General features: G+C 50.0%; 1 protein-coding gene across 2 annotated transcripts in view; it reads right to left on the bottom strand.

The window, feature by feature from the left end:
- Nfam1 (NFAT activating protein with ITAM motif 1) overlaps positions 1–23,847 on the bottom strand; it is a 54,381-nt gene that overhangs the window by 16,215 nt on the left and 14,319 nt on the right. For both annotated transcript variants that reach the window (XM_045153229.1, XM_045153228.1), the window contains exons 2-4: positions 13,673–13,996; positions 9,571–9,683; positions 4,967–5,065 (exon numbers count right to left, since the gene is read on the bottom strand). In XM_045153229.1, the coding sequence (XP_045009164.1) occupies positions 4,967–5,065; positions 9,571–9,683; positions 13,673–13,996 (536 nt within the window). The remainder of the gene's footprint in view (positions 1–4,966; positions 5,066–9,570; positions 9,684–13,672; positions 13,997–23,847) is intronic.

Genomic DNA, 23,847 nt, shown 5'->3' on the forward strand with positions numbered 1-23,847 from the left:
AGTAAATGGGGGCTACAGGGTGAGTTCCAAGTCAGCCTGGGATAGAGGGGGACCCTACCCCAAAAATCAAAAGATAAAATAACGATAGAAAGGAAGAAGTGAAACTTCCATTACTTGTAGATGGACATGATGCAACTTAAGGAAAGTTCAAAGCAGGCTAGAGAGATTGCTCAGTGGTTAAAAACGCTTGCTTGCAAAGCCTGATGGCCTGGGTTCTATTACCCAGTACCCATGTAAAGCCAGATGGTGGGCCCATACTCTGTCTCTCTCAAATAAATATATAAATAAAAACATTTAGAAAGAAACTCCTTTTGCTGGTTGAGTTCAAGGCCAACCTAAAGCTATGGAGTAAACTCCAGGTCAGCTTGAGCTAGAGTGAGACCCTGCCTCATAAAAATAAAAATAAAAGTTCAAAGGAATTTACAGAGAATCTATCAGAATTAATGAGAAAATTCAGCAAAGTTGCGCTATATAACACCAATTTAAAAAAATCATCTTGCCAGGCATGGTCGCACACATCTTTAATCCCAGCACTCAGGAGGCAGAGGTAGGAAGATTGCCATGAGTTCGAGGCCACCCTGAGACTACAGAGTGAATTCCAGGTCAGCCTGGACTAGAGTGAGACCCTATCTCGAAAAAATAAAAAATCATCTTGGCTCGATCACACCTTCCAAGGCTCAGGGTCCATTGCAGAAGAGGTAGTGGAAAGAATATAAGAGCCAAAGGAAGGGTAGGACTCCTTACAATGTGCTCCCTCCAGACACAAAATGGCCTGGATATCCATGACCTCACAGTGCCTGACACTACCTACACAAGACCATCATAATAGGAGGAAAAGATCATGACATCAAAATAAAAGAGAGACTGATTGAGAGGGGGAGGGGATATGATGGAGAATGGAGTTTCAAAGGGGAAAGTGGGGGGAGGGAGGGCATTACCATGGGATATTGTTTATAATCATGGAAGTTGTTAATAAAATAAATAAATAAATAAATAAGTTTTTTTAAAAAAATCTAAGAGATATAAATAAGTCATATGGAAACCTACTTTTTTAGACAATGGAACACTCAGAAGCCATAGATTGCTACTAGAAAATTTTCAGTGCCAGGGATGGGAAACCTTCCAGTGAGTTGTTGGCCAGGGAGGTCACTGATACCCCAAAAACATTACAGGCCATTGCCGAGGCCCTTGGTTTCCCACCAGGAAATAGATGGTAAGACCTTATTGCTGAAGACTCCATATACTTGGGCTGAAAAGTTACTGAGAAATCCTGCTGGAGCTGAGCTGATAACCTCCTCCATTTAGACCAGCTGACAGAGAGCTGGAAAAAGCCATTCTGTATGCAGTTCAGTGGGAGAGAGAGAAATCCCCAGTGAAGATACCCAAGAGTGGACACTGCAAGCCTTATATTTGGCCAGCCAGACCAAATGAGTCCACTGGTGCAGTAGTGGCATGTCTGTTATGGGGGAAAACAACTGCCCTCTAATTTGACTGGAGGTCCACTCCATGGAAAGGAATATATCCCTGATACTGAAAACCTACAACAGGGGTAGCCATGAGCCCTAGGAGTGTAACGTCAGCTGTTGTCTGGCTAAATGTATATACTATGCTCACCAAACTGCCCAGTAAGCACTTCTCTTAATATTTATACCCTTATATTAATGCTACTGTCACGTTTGGTAGAGAACCTTCTCTTTTCAGATGGCAGTGACCTTGGGATGAGTCAGAATAAATCATGGTTCTGAGAAGAAGTGACGGAAGTGCTTACCACTGCAATATTTCTATCACACCTTCCAAGGCTCAGGGTCTATTGCAGAAGAGGTGGTAGAAAGACTGTAAGAGCCAAAGGAAGGGTAGGACTCCTTATAATATAATAAATTTTTTTTAATATATTTTTTTTAATATTTAATTAACGTGCTCCTCCAGACACAAAATGGCCTGGATATCCATGACCTCACAGTGCCTGACACTACCTACACAAGACCATCATAATAGGAGGAAAAGATCATGACATCAAAATAAAAGAGAGACTGATTGAGAGGGGGAGGGAATATGATGGAGAGTGGAGATTCAAAGGGGAAAGTGGGGGTGGGGGGAAAGGAGGGCATTACCATGGGATATTGTTTACAATCATGGAAGTTGTTAATAAAAAATTAATTAACTTTAAAAAAAGAAAGTGAGTCTCTTCCATGAAGAATAATCTCTTAGGACTGAGGAGATAGCTCAACGGGTAAAGGTGCTTTTGCTTGCAAAGCCTATCAGCCAGGGTTCAGTTTCCCAGTACCCAAGTGAAGCCAGATGCACAAAGTGGTAAGTGGGTACTGCTCAGTGGAACAGCACTTCCTTCTTCACTTTTTCCTATGTGTGTGTGTTTGGTGTGAGCCGTATGCATGTTTGTACATGGGCATGAAGGTGCACCTGTGTGTAGTGTGTGCACATGCATGTAGAGGCCAGAAATCAAGGTGGAGTGTCTTCCTCAGTCACTCACCACATTAGCATTTTTCTTTTATTTATTTGAGAGCGACAGACAGAGAGGGAAATAGGCAGAGAGAGAGAGAGAGAGAGAGAGAGAATGGGTGTGTCAGGGCCTCTAGCCACTGCAAACAAACTCCAGATGCGTGTGCCCCCTTGTGCATCTGGCTAATGTGGGTCCTGGGGAATTGAGCCTTGAACCGGGGTCCTTAGGCTTCACAGGCAAGTGCTTAACTGCTAAGCCATTTCTCCAGCCCCACATTATCATTTTTAAACGTATTCTTTTTAATATTTTATTTTTATTTATTTATTTGAGAAAGAGAGAGGGGCAAATAGAAGAGAGAATGGGTGTGCCAGGGCCTCAAGCTACTGAAAATGAACTTCAGACATATGCACCACCATGTGCATCTGGCTTATGTGGGTCCTGGAGAAATTAACCTGGGTTCCTAGGCATTGCAGGCAAGTGCTTTAACCACTAAGCCATTTCTCCAGCCCTCACCACATTATTTTTTTTTAATATTTAATTAATTTATTTATCTGACAGAGAAAGAAGGAGAGAGAGAGAGAGAGAGAGAATGGGCACACAAGGGCCTCCAGCCACTGCAAATTAGCTCCAGACACATGCACCCCCTTGTGCATCTGGCTTACATGGGTCCTGGGGAATCAAACCAGGGTCCTTTGGCTTTGCAAGCAAATGCTTTAACCGCTAAGCTATTTCTCCAGCCTTCACCACATTATTTATTGAGACAAGGTCTCTCCCCGAGTCCACAGTTCACTGATTCAGCTCGTCTAGATAGTCAGCTGGCCCGAGGGACCCACCTGCCTCCACTTCCTGAGCTCTAGGATTACAGGTGTGCAGCGCCACGCCTGCCATTTACAGAGATGCTGGGATCTGCATTCAGCTCCTCACACTTGCGTGGAAAGCACTTTACTAAGTAGCCACTTCTAAACCAAGCATTTGCCACTTGCCTAGCATATATAAGCATTGGCCATCACACAGGCACACAAGGCGCATGCCCATAAAGCCTAACGACCAGAGTTCGACGACCCAGTACCCACATAAAGCCAGATGCACAAAGTGGCACATATGTCTGGAGTTCAATTGCAGCGGTTAGAGGCCTTGGCGCTTGGCTTGGCTGAGGTAGGAGGATCGCCATGAGTTCAAGGCCAGCCTGAGACTACATAGAGAATTCCAGGTCAGCCTAGGCTAGAGCGAGACCCTACCTTGAAAAAATAAAAACAAAAAGAGAAAAAAAAAAAAAGAAAGAAAAAGCTGATACCACAATCCCTCCTAGGGAAAGAGGTATGAGCTGCTGGGAGGGAAGGTTGAATTGTGAATTTGGGGAAGTCTGGGGTTGCGTAAACTGTGACAGCTGGTGGAAAGTCCCTTGGGAAAGAGAAGCTGAAGGTCCTTTGGGAACTGTTGTGTTCTCTTTGGAGCTGTGGATGCTGCCCCCATGGGGACATTCCCGTGGCCTCACTGCCACCTGCGTCATAAACACAGCCAGATTCTGAACACGCGAGGTGTGGGGCTGTGACACTGGGGAAAGCAAGTTTCCTGTGCTTGTCAAGGCGGTGGGGATGGGAGGAGTGGCAGCTAATTCTACGCACCTGGGAACCCCAGCAGGAGCCTGGCTGGGCTTTGCAAACCCTCCCAGATGTGAGCAGGGATGGCTTTGGATCTCAGGGGACTGAGATCCCAGCTGATACTAGATGGCATGCCTCTCATTTCCTTGCTTTTTTGTTTTTGGGGGCAGGGTCTCGCTCTAGCCCAGGCTCATCTGAAATTCACTATGTCGTCTCAGGCTGGCCTTGAACTCACAATTATCTTCTTACCTCTGTCTCCCAAGTGCTGAGATCAAAGACGTGTGCTACCCTGCCTGACCCTTTCACTTCCTCTACATTGAACACACGTTCCTTGTGGGGCTGGAAGCAATGTGCTGAAGACCGGTATCCCTTGTCCAGGCAGAGGACGTTCAAGCTGGACCAGGGGGACGCAGCCTCCCCAGCCATCGCATGCACAGGGTTTGCATGTGCCGGGGCAAGGAGTGGGAGGGCAGTTGAGAATCACTGGAGTGTCAGGGGCCTGAGATGGTGCCTGACCTTTTCCTCTTTTTGAGATTTGTGTTGCGGTTGCTATGATGTTTATGCAATAAAAACAGGAAGAAGCTGATTAGATGTCATTTGGTCAGATGAAGAAAGTTTCTGCATTTCTCACCAACTTTTGCCTTCATTGCCCCTTGTTCCAGAAGTAAAAGGGTGTGCCAAGGAGGGTGCAAGGTGGCACCTCATATATGCATGCTTACCAGGGCCTTATTGCACATAGTCTCTCCTTTCACCTTCACAGACATTTCACAAGGTGGAAATTGTGCCCATTTTATAGATGAGCAACTTGAGGCTCAGACATCTCCCTCAGCTGGAACAGACTGAGCCAAGGAATCAGACCTGTAAGGGAGGCCTAAGAGCGATGGGGAAGCCTTGCTGTGGTACTCACTGTGTAGACAGGTTCTGATGGAGGCTTCGTGGGTCCGCTGGCAGACTTGGGATCTGGGCCCATCCTGGTGCGGTGCTTACCTGGAACCAACATCTGTTTCTGTAGGATGAAAAGAGCCTTGGCTGTCAGGGCTGAGGACAAGCGGCTCCCCGATCTCCCTCCCCTTGCCAGCCCCACTAAGGAGAAAGGATGGCGGATTGTCACGAGGCCACACAGAAGTTAATCACTCAACACCTCCCACCCACCCTCTCCAGGGAAATGTGCCTGAAGCTCGAGGAAAGGAAACAACCCACACAAGACATTGTCACGGGCGGGCGGAGTGCCTAGCTCTGGGGAAACAGGAGCTGGGCTGCAGAGCCATGGGTGGTGCCCAAGCAGATGCCAGCTAGTCTCCCTGTCCAGTCCATTTGCCTTCAGTGGCTCTGAGCTGGAATAAGCCATTTCTCCTCTGGCTCCGGTGTCGTTAGCAGTGACATTCCTTAGCGAGGCTGTTGCAGGGCTTCAGGGACAAGGAAGACACTTGGCAGTGTTTAAGAAGCCCTCAGTGACCTACCCCGCATTGGCCAAGCACCTCTGTTAGCCAGGTGGCATGAAGAAGTGGACACTATCTCTGCCCTCCTGGACTTGAGGTCCAGTGGAGAGGTGGACGCTGAACTAGTGCATTAGTTTTAGCAAAATGTAGTGTGTGCGTGTTGACCACGGGAGCTGAGCTTCCTGCCTGCATGAAGAGGCCAGTGCTTCTAGAAGGGGTGTAGGGAGGTCACATAGATCAGTGGTTAAGACAGCTTGCTTTGTAAGCATGCGGGCCTGAATTTAATCTCCAGCATCCACATAAAAAGCCAGTATGGGGCTGGAGAGATGACTTAGCAGTCAAGGCACTTGCCTGCAAAACCTAAGGACCCAGGTTCAGTTCCCCAGTACCCATGTAAGCCAGATGCATCTGGAGTTTGCTTGCAGTGGCTAAAGGCCCTGGCACACCCATTCTCTCTCTGTCTGCTTCTTCCTCTCTCTCTCTCTCTCAAATAAATAATTTTTTTTTTTTTTTAAAGCCACTGTGGCCATCCATTCCTGTAACCTCACTGTTGAGCAGGGGAGAGAGACGAGAATCACTGCTCCCTGGTCAGCCAGTGTGATTGAAAAATGACAGCTCTGGGTTCAGTGAGAGATTTTCTCAAGGAATTAAGACTGAAAAGCAGGCTGGAGAGCTGGCTTACTGGTTAAGGCGCTTGCCTGCGAAGCCTAAGGACCCAGGTTCAATTCCCCGGCATCCACAGTATACACATAAGCCAAATGCATCCATTCTATCTGCCTCTCTCTCTCTCTCTCTCCCTCAAAATAAGTAAATAAAGCCAAGGGCCTTTAATCATTCATACCTTTAAAGCTCTGACCTTTAATCCCAGCACTCAGGAGGCAGAGGTAGGGGGATTGCCAAGAGTTCAAGGCCACCCTGAGACTACATAGTGAATCCCAGGTCAGCCTGAGCTAGAGTGAGACCCTACCTTAAAAAAAAAGTAAATAAATAAATGAAATATTTTTTTTTAAAAAAAGACTTAAAAGCAATTGGGAAAGCAAGTTATCCTCTTGCCTGTGGATCAAGTATGTGGGGTATACACGCCTGCACATCCACACATCCACTACCCACGCACACACGCACACACGCGCACACGCGCGCACACACACACACACACACACACACACACACACACACACACACACACACCAAGGAAGGACGTGGGGCTGAAGCCTCAGAACGAGCTAGCATTGCGCAGGAAGGAGAAGAGGGGGTTCCAGGCATGAGGCCTGCAGGCCTCAAGGACTTTGAGGGTGGCCAGGGCTGCGTTAGATGAGCCACCCTGGCGGGCCGGATGCCAGCCGATGCCCGTGGAGCTGCGTGAACAGCGCTGACAGCAGGAATGGGGGTGCGGGGGCTGCAGGTGGGGCGCCTGCATCGCAGCACGGGCCTCTGGAGAAAGGAGAGCTCTGGAGCGAGTGGAAGCGGGAGAGGCCGGGCCCGGCCTGCTGGGAAGGTGCAGGGCTGGGGCGACAGTCAGAGGCGCGGAGGGGGCGGCGGGGACGCCCCTCATCACAGGCACCACACTGCCGCTGGTGGAGCAACAACAGCCTCGTCGGGGGCAGGAGCTAATTAAAAACCCTGGCCGCCTGCCAATCCCCAGCCCATTTGCTCTGGGATTAGCGCTCGCTCGAGAGCTACTTAACTCTCGGGCAGAAGCCGGCGCCACCCCCACTCTCAGCAGCCGGGAGGGGCGCGCCTTCCCCGGCGCCTGTGCCCCTCAACAGACGAGCCCCTCCGGCCACCTCTGTTCTGCACGCGCAGACATAAAGGCTCAGAGAGGACAGCGGATCGCCGACGCCACACAGCCAGGAAGTGGCAGCCCCAGGATTTGAACCTAAGTCTGCATTCATCAAGATGCTAACCAGGGGGGCTGGAGAGATGGCTTCGTGGTTAAGGCGCCTGCCCGCCAGGCCACGGAACCCAGGGTCGATTCCTCGGGATCCATGTAAAGGCAGATGCACAAGGGGGGCGCATGTGTCTGGAGTTTATTTTCAGTGACTGGAGGCCCTGGCGCACCCATTCTCTAGATCTCTTTCTCCCTCTCTCAAATAAATAACTATATTTAAAAAAAAAATTTTTTTTTAAGATATTGACCAGACAGTACCTGGAGTTTCACACCTCCACTTTGTTGAGAACATGTCTGCCTCCCAGATACAAATGTATGCTGGCATCTATGTGACCTTTAGTCTTCCTTTTTTCTTTTGTTAAATATCTTATTTATTTGCAAGGATAGAGAGAATGGGCGCACTAAGGCCTCTAGCCACTGAAAGCAAACTCCAGATGTACGTGCCACTTTGTGCATCTAGCTTTATGTGAGTTCTGGGGAATCAAACCTGGGCCATTAGTCTTTGTAAGCAAGTGCCTTTAACTGCTGAGCCACCCCTCCAATTCCCCACTTTATTCTTCACAAAGACCCCTGGGGCTTGTCCTTGTTGCCATTTAATTCTCTCATCAGCTTGAGAGAGTGGACAGAGGGAGAAACTGAGGCTTGTCTGGCTAGTAAGTGGCTGGCCTTGCAGGAAACACAGGTGTTTAGTTCTCACACCTGGCACCACCTCCCCTGCACCGTCTGCTCCCAAGGGGCTGGTACAGCCAGAGACCAGAGCCACTTAGGGCACCTCAGTCAAGACAGCTCAGTCCTGGCACCTGCCCTTCTGAGTCTGCTGGTCTGGATGTCACAAGGGCGTGAACTCCTAGACAATGGCTGCTCTGGGGGCCAATTGGGGTCAGCTCCTTGGCTTCATCAAGGCTGGTAAAGTGAGCCCTGGTATCAGACACTAGTGGGCAACTGTCCCAGGCCTCCTACATCCTGCACCTGGCTGGGCACTGAGGACCCTGTGGCATGATGTGGTTACTACTGATGCCTCGGAGCTGTGACACTGGATCTCGGGGAAGAGCTCAAGTCGACAGGGGACTGCGGATGTGTTAGGATCATGAAGGATGGACTGTCTTCTGGGAAGGGGAGGGAGGGGAAGAGGGGAAGGGCAGCAACCTGTCCCCTCTGCCTCCCTCCACGTGACCATGTCACGTGCTTGCTGTGCGGCCATGGGCAAGTCTCAGCGTCTCTGAGCATCCCTTTCTGGAGGCGTGAGATGGTAAGAAACAATGTCACAGAGCTGTGGGAGGCAGCAAAGAGGGTATGTGGGAGGGGGCCAGGCCCACGGGATCATTTAGGCTCCTCTTTCCTTATAGGCTACTGAAAATCTGGGCAGGGACTCTACCTAGGGAGCTGAAAATAGTGAGCATTAAGTCCCACGTCCTCATGCTTAGCCCCCATGTCCGTCTCTATTCAATTTGACACGATTTGGAATCCCCATGGAAGCAAGCCTCCTAGAATAGGTTAGTTGAGGTGGGAGGACCCATCCTAATCCCCAGGCTGGGTTTCTGGACTGAATTGAAAGGAGAGAGCTGGATGAGCAGTCACTCTCTGCATCCTGAATGTGATCAGCTCTGCTTCAAACTTCTGCTGCCTTCGTTTGCGGTGGCTAGCGGACCTGGTGCACCTATATTCTCTCTCTCTCTCATAAATAAATAAATATGAATAAAGTTTTTTTTTTAAAGGGGGGTGCTGGAGAAATGGCTGAGTGGTTAAGGCAAACTCCTGCCACTGTGCTTCCCCCCACGATGGACTTTAAACCCCAACTGAAAACTGAAATAAACCTTCCCTCCCTTAAGCTGATCTTTGTCACATATTTTGTCCCAGCAATAAGAAAGTGACTAAGACAACTCTAGGTTCTCAGAGGGACACATGACCTGGGAAAGTCTGAAGAGCTCTAGTTTCTTGCAATAGGATCAAGAGGGACCTGGGAAACATGCCCAGCCAGAGGTAGGCATAGGATAGGAGGGCTGGGTTAGGGGTGTACTCTCAGCCCTGGCACAAGAGTCCATGAGAGATGCCTATTTTAGAGCGCCTTCACCAGAGCCATGATGCCCTGTGGGGCAGCGGCAGCCCCTCTGCTCCAGGAGGCCTCCGCAGACCTATCGTGGGTGTGGAGGTGGATGAGTCTCTGAAGGTATGTCCAGCCCGTACCTTCTTCCAGAGTAGCAGAGCCGTGACCAGTACACTCAGGACGCTGAGCAGACCAGTGAAGCCAAAGTACAAGGCCTTCTGGGAGCTGGGTGGGGGTTGCTGGTACCCTGTGTCTATGGGAAAGGCAAGCAACAGAGGATTAGTTCCCTGGGAGAAGTGAGGCCCCCCCCCCCCGGCCCATCAACACCCAGACTCCAAAGCCCCATGACAATCTTTACCGATTTCCAACCCTCCCTGGCAGAACCCTCACCCTGCCCCCGCTCCCCCCGTCTGCACGCTCCCTCACTTTGCCAAGCCTCATGTGTGTGTTGATGACTTTGATACTCTTTAAGGACAAGGACCACATCACTTGCTGCTCCTCTAGTGGCCCTGATTCAGTGGAGCTGGCACAACTGAGGGTGGCCTGGGGGACACTGGAGAAGTCACATCACTTTGGGGGGCCCTTTCTTAGCTGTATTTGAAATGGTGGACATCGGGAAGGGCACAGCCCTCCTTTACTCCTGAACCCTTCCTCCAACTGTGTCCCTCTGGCCAGCAGAAACTGCCGTGCGGCCCCACACCCAGCTGCCTGAGGTGTCCTTGATTCCTACCTAAGTCTCCAGTAGGCCTCTGGTCGGGTGTTTGCCTCAGCAACAAGGAGGTAGCTGCGACACCAGGCATCCTCACTCAAGTTTTTGACTGCTAGAGTGTGTCATGAAGGCCAGGCCCAAGGGGTTACCTCCAGGCAAGTAGCAAGACAGGGATTCAAACCCACAGTCCCTGGTCACTTCCAGTGAGAATCACAAAGACAGGTAGAGGCTCTGGCTTTGACAATGGGCTTCAACTTAATTTGGAGGGGAGCGGGGTGACAGGGTGGTCATCTAATGCCTTTGAGAATGGGATAGCTAGGAATCTGCTTTCACAGAGATGTTCATGATGGCTGGGGAGATCGCTCCGCCATTAAAGGCACTTGCTGGCAAAGCCTGATGGCCTGGGTTTGATTCCCCAGTACCCACTGTAAAGCCAAATGCACAAAGTGGAATATGCATCTGGAGTTTGTTTGCAATGGCAAGAGGCTCTGGCATGCCCATTTCCTCTCTTATCTCCTTGCAAATAAGTAAATAAAAATATTTTATAAAAAGATGTATATGGTAGGCTTTTTCCAAGAGATGCAGGGATGGTTCAATATACACAAATCTATAAATGTAATACATTATATAAATGAGTTGAAGGACAAAAATCACATAAACATCTCATTAGACGCAGAGAAAGCATTCGACAAAATCCAACATCCCTTCATGATAAAAGTCCTACAGAGACTGGGAATAGAAGGAACATATCTCAATATAATAAAAACTATTTATGACAAGCCTACAGCCAACATATTACTAAATGGGGAAAAACTGGATGCTTTTTCATTAAAATCAGGAACAAGACAAGGGTGTCCACTTTTATTTAATATAGTTTTGGAAGTCTTAGCCATAGCAATAAGGCAAGAGACACACATAAAAGGAATACAAATTGGAAAGGAAGCGATCAAGTTATCATTATTTGCAGATGACATGATTCTATACATAAAGGACCCTAAAGACTGTACTAGCAAACAGTTAGAGCTGATCAAAACCTACATCCATGTAGCAGGATACAAAATAAATACACAGAAATCAGTAGCCTTCATATATGCTAACAACAAACACACAGAGGATGAAGTCAGAGAATCACTCCCATTCACAATTGCATCAAAAAATAAATAAATAAATAAAGTACCTTGGAATAAACCTAACCAAGGAGTAAAGAATCTCTACAATGAGAACTTTAAAACACTCATGCGAGAAATTGCAGAAGACACTAGAAAGTAGAGAAACATCCCTTGTTCCTGGATTGGAAGAATCAATATTGTGAAAATGGCACTCTTACCAAAAGCAATCTACACAGTTAATGCAATCCGTATCAAAATTCCTAAGGCATTCTTCATGAAAATAGAAAAAACAATCCAAAAATTCATTTGGAATCACAAAAAACCTCGAATATCTAAAATAATACTGAGCAACAAAAATAAGGCTGGTGATATCACCATACCAGATTTTAACCTATACTACAGAGCCATAGTAACAAAAACAGCATGGTACTGGCACAAAAACAGACATGTAGATCAGTGGAACAGAATAGAGGACCCAGATGTAAGTCCAGGTAGCTATAGCCACCTGATATTCGATGAAAATGCCAAAAATACTCATTAGAGAAAAGATAGCCTATTCAGCAAATGGTGTTGGGAAACTGGATATATATCTGTAGAAGGATGAAAATAGATTCTTCTCTTTCTCCATGCACAAGAATTAAGTCCAAATGGATTAAAGACCTTAACATCAGACCGGAAACTCTGAAACTGCTAGAGGAAAAATTAGGGGAAACCCTTCAACATGTTGGTCTTGGTAAAGACTTTCTGAATACAACCCCAATTGCTCAGGCAATAACACCACAGATTAATCACTGGGACCTCATGAAATTACAAAGATTTTGCACTGCAAAGGACACAGTGAAAAAAGCAAAGAGGTAACCTACAGAATGGGAAAAAATCTTCGCCAGCTATATATCTGATAGAGGATTAATATCTAGGATATACAAAGAACTCAAAAAGTTAAATAATAAGGAATCAAACAAGCCAATCAAAAAATGGGCTATGGAGCTAAATAGAACATTCTCAAAGGAAGAAATATGAATGGCATATAAGCATCTAAAAAAATGTTCTACGTCACTAGTCATCAGGGAAATGCAGATTAAAACTACATTGAGATTCCATCTCACTCCTGCCAGATTGGCCACCATCATGAAAACAAATGATCATAAATGTTGGCAGGGATGTGGAAAAAGAGGAACCCTCTACACTGCTGGTGGGAATGCAATCTGGTCCAGCCATTGTGGAAATCATTGTGGAGGTTCCTAAAACAGCTAAAGATTGATCTACCATATGACCCAGCTATAGCACTCCTAGGCATATATCCTAAGGACTCATCTCATTTCCTTAGAAGTACGTGCTCAACTATGTTTACTGCTGCTCAATTTATAATAGCTGGGAAATGGAACCAGCCTAGATGTCCCTCAACTGATGAGTGGATAATGAAGATGTGGCACATTTATACAATGGAGTTCTACTCAGTGGTAAAGAAAAATTAAGTTATGAAATTTGCAGAAAAATGGATGGATCTGGAAAAGATTATACTAAATGAGGTAACCCAGGCCCAGAAAGCCAAGTGCCACATGTTCTCCCTCACATGTGATTCCTAGCTACAGATGATTGGGCTTCTGTGTGAGAAGGAAAATACTTAGAAGCAGAGGCCAGTAAGTTAAAAAGGAGACATAAAGGGAAGAGAAAGGAAGGGAGGAGGGTACTTAATAGGTTGGCATTGTATATATGCAACTACAATGATTGAGATGGGGAGGTAATTTCAAAGGGGAAAGTGCGGGGGGTGGAGGGAGGTTATTACCATGGGATATTTTTTATAATCATGGAAAATGTTAACAAAAGAAAAGAAAAAAAAACAAATTTAAAAATAAAAAAGATGTATATGAGGCTGGAGAAATGGCTTAGTGGTTAAGGCACTTGCCTGTGAAGCCTAGGGACCCAGGCTTGACTCTCCAGGTCCCACATGAGCCAGATGCACAAGGCGGTGCATGTATCTGGAGTTTGTTTGCAGTGGTTAGAGGCCCTGGTGTGCCCATTCTGTCTCTATTCTCTCAAATAAATAAATTAATTTTAAAAAAAAAAAAAGATGTACATGAACAAAACACTCACCCAGGCAAGACGCCGTGAGTTCACAAGTTTACATGAATGCACACCTGGTTCTGCAGAGCTCAGCCCCCTTCCATTGTCCTGTTAGAATGCTGAGACCCCAGAGCTGTGTGGTCTCACTCAAGTCTCCTGCCATGCTGGCTAGAAACAGATCTACATCCCAGACCCCTTCTCCTTCCACACCAAGGTAGCCGCCTGGCACCCCTGCCTAGCCAGGGCTCTCGGCAGGTTCTGTTCTGCTCTGAAAACTTGAAGACAAAGGCTGTCCACCAAAAACTGCAGGATGACCTCTGCGATTCATTCCCCAGGAGAAGAGCAGAGAAGTGGTCTCACCTCTGACCAGGATAAAGGTGCCATGGCCCTGAATGGTGCTGCTCTGCCATTGGATGCAGCAGTAGTAGGTGCCCGTGGCCGATGCGTCTGGGAGCCAGAGTTTGACCGTACAATCCACAGTCTGATTCGGCGCACCAGGGCTGTGTTGACAGCTGATTGGCTTCTCTGAGCTTTTCTGACCCTGTAGATCCACATGATAGTAGCTGGCAGTGAAGAACTTGAATTCTGGGATATTCTGGTAGTTGATTCTACAGCTGAAGGAGATGGCCCTGTTTGCCAGGGAAGCCATAATGGGGAGGCCAGTGTGGGTCACTGACTGTCCTCCTATGAAAGAAGCAAGTGGTAGGGGTGACAGGTCACTGGAAGGTTCCTTATCCTTCTGTACCTCCTGTGTGCCAAAAATTTTTGAGGACATTTAAAAAATACTTGTTTTTATTTATCTGCAAGTGGAAAGAGAGAAAGAATGAGAGAGAAAGAGGGATGGGTGTGACAGGGACTCTTGCCTCTGCAAACCAACTCCAGATGCATGCACTAGTTTGTGTATCTGGGTTTTTTTTTTAATAATTTTTTTCTTTAAATGTTTTATTTATTTACTTAAAGAGAGAGAAAGAGAGAGAGAATGGGCACATCAGGGCCTGCAGCTACTGTAAATGAACACCAGACACATGTGCCACCTTGTGCATCTGGCTTACGTGGGTCCTAGGGAATCAAACCTGGGTCCTTTGGCTACGCAGGCAAGCACCTTAACTGCTAAGTCATCTCTCCTGCCCTGCATCTGGTTTTGTGGATACAAGAGAATTGAACCCAGGCAGTCAGGCTTTACAAGCAAGCACCTTTAACCGCTGAGCCATCTCTCTACTCCAAGTGACAAACATTTTGCATACATGACTCTCCATCTTTCCTGATACACCCTAAGGTAAAGCAAGATCCCAGTTTACACAAGAAGATTATAGGCAGTGCAGCAGAGACCCCACCCAGGGCTTGGGGGAGGGTCCTCAGAGCCTGTGCTAAACCCCTCTCCCTCCCACAGACTGTGGGAGCCCAGCCGGTTAACCCCACAGTGGTAGGAACTTAGACACCCCCCACCTCCTCCGCCACTGGCTAAAAACGCAGATCTGACCAAAAGCTGGTGAAGACTGGGAAGGAAAGCATTCTAAGAAACCCGAGCACTTCCTGGCAGGGGGCAGAGGGAGCAGGTCTCCCCACAGCTCTGCCCCTGCCAAAGGGGAGGCTGGCCAGCAGCAGGCAGGGAGACAGACCATTCCGGGAAGCAGCGCAGGGAGAGGACTTGTCACGTTTCCCTGTGGTGTAACAAGCAAGTCCCCTGAAAGCAGCTCTCCAGAAGTGAGGTGCTCACGTGTGGGCACTTCAGTTCAATGCCCACTGCACGGCCAGTTCAGCAGTAGCCTCCCTCGCTCATCAGAAGCACCTCAGAAAACATTCTAAACACCTTCAAAGCAGCAGCTTAGCCCGCTGTGGCTTGGGGCCTCCTGCAGGCTTCAGGATTTGGGCCCGGGTCCACAGCCGCTGCTCCAGACTGGCGACCCGGGCCCCTTGGCTCCAATCTTCCCTGCCTCCCAGGCCCTTGCTCCCCAGCGGCTGCAGAGCAGACAGTTCTAAATTGAGGTCGGCAGCAAGCAGCCAAGAACACGCAGGCCTGCTTGTTAATCGGGAGAAGATCGCGCTTTTGGGACACTGGGAAAGACTCAAGATTTATTTTGTTGTGGAAAGTGAGACGTGGGCCTCTTGCCTGTAGTGTGGACTGGCATGAGGCCAGGCTGGGATCTTCTGGCCTCTCCAGTTTCTTCCTGGGAAAGTGGACCCCAGGGAAGGCAGTCTCTAGGGCAGGAATGGAGTTAGCCCTCCACATGGTGAATCCTCACAGCTCTGGAAGAGTTTATTTTTATTTATTTATTTGAGAGCAACAGACAGAAAGAGGCAGATATAGAGAGAATGGGCGCGCCAGGGCTTCCAGCTACTGCAAGCGAACTCCAGACACATGCGCCCCCTTGTGCGTCTGGCTAATGTGAGTGCTGGGGAATCGAGCCTTGAACCGGGGTCCTTAGGCTTCACAGGCAAGCGCTTAACCGCTAAGCCATCTCTCCAGCCCAAGAGCTGATGTTTTAATCTTGTTACTGGACCACTAAAGAGACACGTTGTCCCCAAAGTCTGACAGTGTCCTGTCCACTCTCACAGCTCTGATCATGTCGGAAATAGTCACTGAGCTGAAACCTGGGTCCCTCTCTGGCAATGAGTCCCCATCCCAGGTTCCCCTCTGGTGAATGGGCCTACTTTGTGCAGATTTCTTAATCTTTTGGCCTCAGTTGCAGAAAGAGTATAGTTTCTACATATGCTAGTATATATCAGTATTCTAATTTTGTCATAGAACAAGGAGCCTTGGGGCTGGAGAGATGGCTTAGTGGTTAGCTCTTGTCTGCAAAGCCAAAGGACCCATGTTTGATTCCCCCAAGACCCATGTAAAGTCAGATGCACAGGGTGGCGCATGCATCTGGAGTTTGTTTGCAGCTGCTGGAGGCCCTGGTGCCTCCATTCTCTCTCTCTCTTTCAAATAGATAAATAAAAATAAAAATATTTTAAAAGCATATAAGGGATGAAGAGATGGTTTGGCAGTTAAGACACTTGCTTCAAAAGCCTAAAGGATCCAGGTTTGATTCCCCAATACCCACATAAACCAGATGCACAAGGGTGCACATGTGGCTGGAGTTTGTTTGCAGTGGCTAAAGGCCCTGGCATGCCTATTTTCTCTCTCTCTCCATATACATACATACATACATACACACACACATATATATATATACATACACATATCCCTCTGCCTCTCTCAAATAAATATGTCAGGGTAGGGCAGCCTGAGATGCCATGGAGTTGGCAAGGGGGTTAGGGAGGAGGGCGCTGTTGCCTGGTCCCCCAGGGTCCCAGATGGGTTACAAAGACAAGCGGCCAGAGGACAAGATGAACTACAAATAACGGAACTCAGCCTACTCTGCCCAGGCAGCTCCAGGACACGCAGCCCCTTCCGCTCCTTGCCTCTGGCAGCAGCCCGTTCCACCTGCAGCCCTCTGCCTGTGCCCCCCACCTGGACCCCTGCCTGTGGTCTCTGTCTCCCCCCACAGCCAACTCCCAAGTCCCCAGGCTGGCTCCTGCAGCTGCTCCCAGCTTCTTGCGAGCCTCCCAGCTGGCTCACCACGACCCTGTGAGGCTGCCAGGGTCAGTGGAGCCTGTCTGGCTTGTCCAGGGCTTCCAAGTGACTAGGAGGAGTTTGGAACCTGACCAGACAGACCGAGAGAGTGGTCGCTCCTCCTCCTCCCAGGCTCCTTGCTTCTCCTCCAATGTTAAGAGGCCACTTAGGGACCCGGAGAAGGTACATACTGTCAGCAAGACGAAGCCACCTTCCTGTTTGTCCTGGCAGGAGATATCCTTCCAATTGTCTTGAAAAATTCTCCCCATTTGAGGCATATGATGGAATCTGCTGGTGCAATTAAGCCAATCTTTACAATTCTGAGGAAATCTATAAAAATAGATGTCTATTGTTCTACGGCCTTGTGGGAATCGTTGTTTTAAAATCGGAGCATTAGCATCCTGAAAATGCAGGGCCTGCCTCGGGCTGGTCAGGGCACGCAGAGGCTTTGGAGCAAGAGCCTGATGGGGCCGCTGTGAGGAGGCCGCTCCTGCCAGGCCACCTCAGTCACTACTGTCAGCCTGGAGGTGAGCCAAGATCCAGGAGCTGTGGGGGTTGGGTAGCGAGGAGCAGCCAAGGCATCTGGCCTGATGATGGAGCCTACAGCTTCCTCTGCCTCCCCGCCGTGCTGGGGTGTCAGCACCCCATAACCTGAGCCACACAGCTGTCTGGCTTCCTCTCTCTTCCCAGGACCTGTGATTCCAAAAGTACAGGGGCCCTCTGCCTTGCCCCAGTTGGATACTGACAAGAAGTAGCCACATTTAAGATCTAGCACTGCAGATCAGCTCATGGGAATTCCAAGTCCACGAAATCTTTTCTCTGTCACTTGTGCTTGTGGCATGTCCGCCTGCCCCGCTCCGCTTCCAGAAAGAAAAAAGCACAGCAGAGGTACCGTGTAGGTCATAAGCCCTGCCTGGCTTGTCAGCGTCCCCGGGGTGACGGGAGGGGCTGATGTGGAGCCAAAGCGTGGGGGGAACACTAAGTCTGCCTGGGCAGGTGGCGAAGGGGTATGTAGGTGACTAGGGAACTGAAGATAACTGTGACATAGGGGTGGACAGACATGAACAGAGGGGAAGAACCTGTACAAAGAAAAACCAAAAACAAAAAACCCTACCCTGACCAGGCATGACAGAGGCCATATGTCAATCAAACACCGTGTGGTACCAATTGCAATTCCATTCTGCAAACAGAAGACCAGAGGGTCTCAGAAGCCCAGCACCACAGGATTCACAAACAGTAAAGTCGCATTTTGAACCAGAGTGCATCTGTCCGCTGAGGTGGAACAGCCGCTATCCAGGCAGGGAGTGACAGTCAGAAATGGAGCCAAGAGCTACGGATGTAGGACAGGCGCGGGGGGTGGTGTGTGTGTGAGTGTGTGGTGACATCAGGCACCACAGCCATCAGATGCTGAGGACAGGTTCGTCGGACCCTGGTTGAAGTCCTACATTTACAAAGGCCAGTCACTGACAAGTTGCGCATGGCTCCGAGACCATGTCCTTTGGCTCGTGCCTCATGGATCTTTTTGTCCCTTGGCAGGGTGTTCCTCACAGGACGATGTGGCCAGGGGCAGGAAGCCAACAAAACCTTCTCCACACAATTCCACTCATGCAGCTGCCTGAAGGGCCAAATACCCCAGGAGCAGGACTACAGTGCACCCCAGATTCCTGGGAACTTAGGAGGGAGGGAGGGCCACGGAGGAATAGGCGGCCCATCCCAGGGGCATCGGAGCGGTTCGTGAAGTTCTCGGCGGAACCCATTGCACAGGCTCTGGACTCCCAGACCCTGTGCCCAGCCACTAGTAATGTTTGTGTCCCTACCTGGCTCCTCCCTCCCTGCCACCACCCAGGGTGACGATAAGGAAGTATGAGGAGGAGGAGGAGCGGGAGCCCCAACCTCACAGAGGCACCCAGGGGCGTGGGGAGCAAGCTTAGCTCAGTGGTTATTGAGGTCGGCGCTTTGGCTGTTAGGGGGTTGGAGATTTGAAGAGGTAGGATTCGTTGGTGACTTCAAGTGACCACAAACTGTGACTTGCTTGGAGTAACCAGAGCCACTGAACACGCAAGGAGCTCATTTTTCAGGCTCAGTGGGTCATCAGGCCAAGCTAGACTTGGAGACCTGTCAAGGGGTGACATTTCTAGAAGCCAGTGAGTCCTCTGCAGAGGGACTGGACCCCGTGCCTCCAGTTTGGAGCGGTCAAGAGGACTGGGGCGCAGGTCCTGGAAGGGCTCGTGGAGGGCAGAGTGAGTGGCGGGGGAGGAGGGGAACCGGTGACGAGCAAGCGTCTCCTTGACCTCATCTGGCTGACCCTGGGAGCCCATCCTCCCAGTCCAGGTAGGAAGGGTAGGGGAGGAAGAATTAAAGGCCAGATCCGGGCTAGAGAGATGGCTTAGAGGTTAAGGCACTTGCCTGCAAGGCCAACGGATCCAGGCTTAACTCCCCAGGACCCATGTAAGCCAGATGCACAAGGTGGCGCATGCATCTGGAGTTGGGTTTGCAGTGGCTAGAGGCCCTGGCCCACCCATTCTCTCTCAAATAGTAAAACAAAATAAAATACATAAAGGTCAGATCCAGTGGAGACAGCTCTAGATGGGAGCCTGAGAACCTATGTGAAGGTGGACGGGTTGATGCTGGGTAGAGAGGAGAGAGGCCTTGGGGAGCGGGGACAGAGGTAGGCAGGGGAGCAGAATCAACTGGTAGTCAGGCTGCGGCCTGGCCTGGAGACCTCTAGCCGGCACCTGATGTGCGCGAGGCTGGGCCGGAGGGACACTCTGCCTCACAGCCTCCTTCCCCGCCCTGCCTGTGTCAGGAAGACTTGTCATCCAGGTGGCTGACTCCTTTTTCTGGTGCTGCTTATGACTCTGTGGTCACCTGAACTGACCATACAGGCGATGGTGGCACCAGGGAGCCCGTGTTGAGCAGTTCACAGTCAGAGAGGCTGATCTCAGCATGGGCGCTCACCCTGGTAGCTTTCCACTGGGTCACCAGCACAATTCTCCCCCGCCCCCCGCCTCCTTAGGGCTCCCACCCAGCCCCCTGTCTCCCATTCTGCCTCACTCCCCAAACTCATCCTGCGGCTGTCCAGCCTGACTCAGCAGGAGCTCCCCTCTGAAGAAGGCTCAGGAGGGAGTCTGAAATCAATTTACAGGGTCAAGACAAGCAACAAAAGTACACGGTGCATGTCACACGTCATACGGCGCAAGGGCACCGATGTGACCTCAGTTTTAGTTTGGTGTCGGTTATTCTCATCAAGTGGATTCAAGTAGGGTCACACCAAACCATGCAGGTCTTGGCTTTGGGCCACTGTTAGAAAACATTCAAAGTCCTTGGCTGAAAGAGTTTGCTCTCTGCCTCCCAGACCCTACCCAGCCAGGCTCAGCTGCCCTCTGGCCCTCCCCCACTCACGCTATACCCACCACGCTCCTCTCCCCGGGTTTGGGGTCACCTGTGTCTAGGCTCATTTACCACCTTCCTGCATACCACTTCTGGGTGCCAGTCCCCCAACACAGCCCAGACCCTTAGGCATCATTATTATGTCAAATGATGAAGATTATCCTCCGGACATAGACCCCTTTCCTAGATCAAGAAACTGAGGCTCAGGGCTGGAGAGATGGCTTAGCGGTTAAGCTCTTGCCTGTGAAGCCTAAGGACCTCAGTTTGAGGCTCGATTCCCCAGGACCCACGTGAGCCAGATGCACAAGGGGGCGCATGTGTCTGGAGTTCGTTTGCAGTGGCTGGAGGTCCTGATGCACCCATTCTCTCCCTCTCTCTCTCTCTCTCTCTGCCTCTTTCTCTCTCTGTTTGTCACTCTCAAATAAATAAATAAATAATAAACAAAAAAGAAAGAAACTGAGGCTCAGAGACAGGGCAAGGTTTGTTTAGACAGCACAGATAGTAAGTGGAGAGGAGAGTTTCGTGCAAGGCACTTCTGAGTCCTAAACCGCATGTACCTGTTCACTGCTCTGTGCTGGTTCTAGAAAATTTCTTTCCAGCCGGGTGTGGTGGCACACGCCTTTAATCCCAGCACTGGGGAGGCAGAGGTAGGAGGATTACTGTGAGTTCAAGGCCACCCTGAGAATACAGAGTGAATTCCAGGTCAGCCTGGGCTACAGCAAAACCCTACCTCAAGAAACAAAAAACAAAAAGAAAAGACAATTTCTCCACCCCCCCAACTGCCTTTTTTTTTTTTTTTTTTTTTGCTTTTCAAGCTAGGGTCTCGCTCTAGCCCAGGCTGACCTGGAATTAATCTTCTCAGGCTGGCCTCAAACTCATAGCGGTCCTCTTACCTAAGCATCCCAAGTGCTGGGATGAAAGGCATGTGTTACCATGTCTGGTCCCTTCGTATTTTGCAATGCTGGGGATTGAACCCATGGCATTATGCATGCATGCTAGGCCAGTACTCTACCACTGAGCCCCAGATCTGGGTCTGTATTAGTTTTAAAAATGTCCAAGCAAGTAAAAGAAAAACTCAAGTGAAATGTCCTTTTAAAGGAAGTCAAAAGTTCAGAGGCATTTCCTTAAATGTGGGTTATCAAACAGACAGACATGGCTGGCGACACTCGGGTCTGGGGACGGCGGTGCTCAGAACTGACCCTGAAGCATTAGGGGGCTCTTGCCTCAGCTCAAGGAGACTCTGTGGCTCTCAGAACAGAAGTAAGTGGCCCCGTGAAACTTCTACAGGTTGGTCATGTGACAAGGCCAGCCAAGTGCCCAATGGAGGCCTCTCTCAGCAGGAGAATGCACACAGGGATAACCTTGGGATCGCTGTTCAAGATGCTGACGCATGCTTAGAGCTCCCCTCAGCCCTGGTCTCCCTCTGCCCAACACACTGCTCCAGCTTCCGGACCCTCGCTCCCCCATCCGCCAACCCCTCCTGGAAGCGTGGCCAGCTCTCCCTCCTACGGCACACGGAGCTAGGAGCAAGGGCTCTGGAGTGCTGATCAAAGGTATCCCTCCGAACTCGGGTCGATTTTTAAAGGAAAACACTTTGATTCCTGGCTCTAGAAGAAAGCCTTTCCCACGGTCTTTATTCGAGGCCTGGAGCTTACCTTCCAGTTCCATCCTGGCATCTCTCAGAGCTACGACTCTCTAAAGACCCTTCTAAAGGGTCCCCAGAAAGACACAGTCCAGGGAGCTGCTGGTTTATTGCTGAGCCCCGGCTATGTGCTTGAGTATGAGTCCCTGTAAGTCACAGAAAAACGGCAGGTCACCCATTGGGGACATGGGCATCCACTGCAGGGGTAAGCGGCTGATGAGGAACGCACTGGAAGGCCACCCCTCAGTGGCACACATCTTGGGGAGATTTTGGTGCTAACATCCTCCTGTGGCATCGTCAGCCTGGCTGTCGCGTCCCTCAACACCTCTGAGTCACGGATGCACGCAGACGCGGCTTGGCTCAGGGGCCTCTGCACAGCCCGCTGCTCTCCTGTTCTCACATCCCTAGACCCCAGACCCAAGGGTGCGTGTGGGGCAGCCGCACGAGGACGCAGGGCCTGCACTGAGTCCATCACCTTCACAGGTGTGGAGGGGGGCTCTCCAGCAGCCGCCTCCCTCTGAGTCCTCCAAGAGGCAAGTTGCTCTAATTATGAGCTCTTGGAGGAGGATGGGGGGACGCTGAAGGAGGGGACTCCGTGCCTCTCTTTCCACGCACCCATACCCTTGAAAGGATGTCAGGATGAATGGATGGAGATGAGAGAGAAGAAAGAAAGGACGGGACTGGGACTCTGCTTCTTTTCTGCGAATGGAGGTGAATGAAAGGAAGTAAGGATCCTCGCCTCTGGTGCCGGCTCAAAGTCTCCTCCTTGGGAAGGGTGCCTCCTTGACCCTGCTGGAAAATGGGAGGCCAAGGGGGAGTCACTGAGTCACAGGGAAGGGGCTACCAGACAGCCTAGGGGCGGGCAGGGACTTCCTGACTTCTTAGGGAAGGAATCCTTGCACTGGATCATGGGGTTTTGAGTTACAGTTCCTCAGGACCCTCCCTCCCTCCTCCCCCTATAGAAGTGAATCCGGCTCACTGCAGAGATTCTGGAAACCGCAGGGAAGGATCAAGAAGAAAGGCGGACTTGTCTGCAGTTCACCACCCTGACAGAGCAGCTGCGAACATTTTGATGTCTTCTTCCCCGGCTCTTTACCAGGCTGAACTCGGGAAGAAGAAAAGAGGAGGAGGCAGCCTGGTGGGGGAGTGGCGGGCAGGGCTGCTCGAAGCATAAGAAAGCTCTTGGTTGAAGCTTCTAGAAGTTCTGACCCAGGGCACTGAGCAGGGCCACTCAGGAGAAGGTGGAGGCGAGAGAAAGGGTTTGTGGCTGGGGGTGAGCAGAGCAACAGGGGTCCAAAGAGGTGGGGGAGTGGGAAAGTGGCTAGGGACCAGGCACAGGTCCTGGGAGCCTTTAAATTGAGAAATTGCATGATAGCATTCCTACTTTGGAAAGAGGACTAGAGGAATACCACAGAGCTCTGATCAGTAGTCCCCAAGTACCTGAAACCTTTGCCAGCATTAGCGGTTCATGTAGTTTCTCCCCTCTTTCATTCAGCCTCCTTCTAGAACACACATGCAGAGCTGGGGACACGGGTCAGTTGGTAAAATACTTGCCTAGGATTCAAGAGGCCCCGGGTGGGATCCCTGGCACTACATAACCAGGTGTGGTGTGCACATCTGTAATCCCAGCGCTCAGGAAGCAGAGGCAAGAGGCTCAGAAGTTCAGAGGAAGCCAGGTGTGGTGGCTCACGCCTTTAACCCCAGCACCTGGGAGGCAGAGGTAGGAGGAGCGCTGTGAGTTTGAGGCCACCCTGAGGCTATAGTGAATTTCGGGTCAGCCTGGGCTAGAGTGAGACCTTGACCTGAAAAGGAAGGAAGGAAGGAAGAAAGGAAAGAAGGAAGGAAGGAAGGAAGGAAGGAAGGAAGGAAGGAAGGAAGGAAGGAAGGAAGGAAGGAAGGAAGGGAAGGAAAGAAGCTCAGCGTCCTCCTGGGCTGCATGGTGAG

Source organism: Jaculus jaculus, chromosome 6 (genome assembly GCF_020740685.1).
Source record: "Jaculus jaculus isolate mJacJac1 chromosome 6, mJacJac1.mat.Y.cur, whole genome shotgun sequence".
NCBI lineage: Eukaryota > Metazoa > Chordata > Mammalia > Rodentia > Dipodidae > Jaculus > Jaculus jaculus.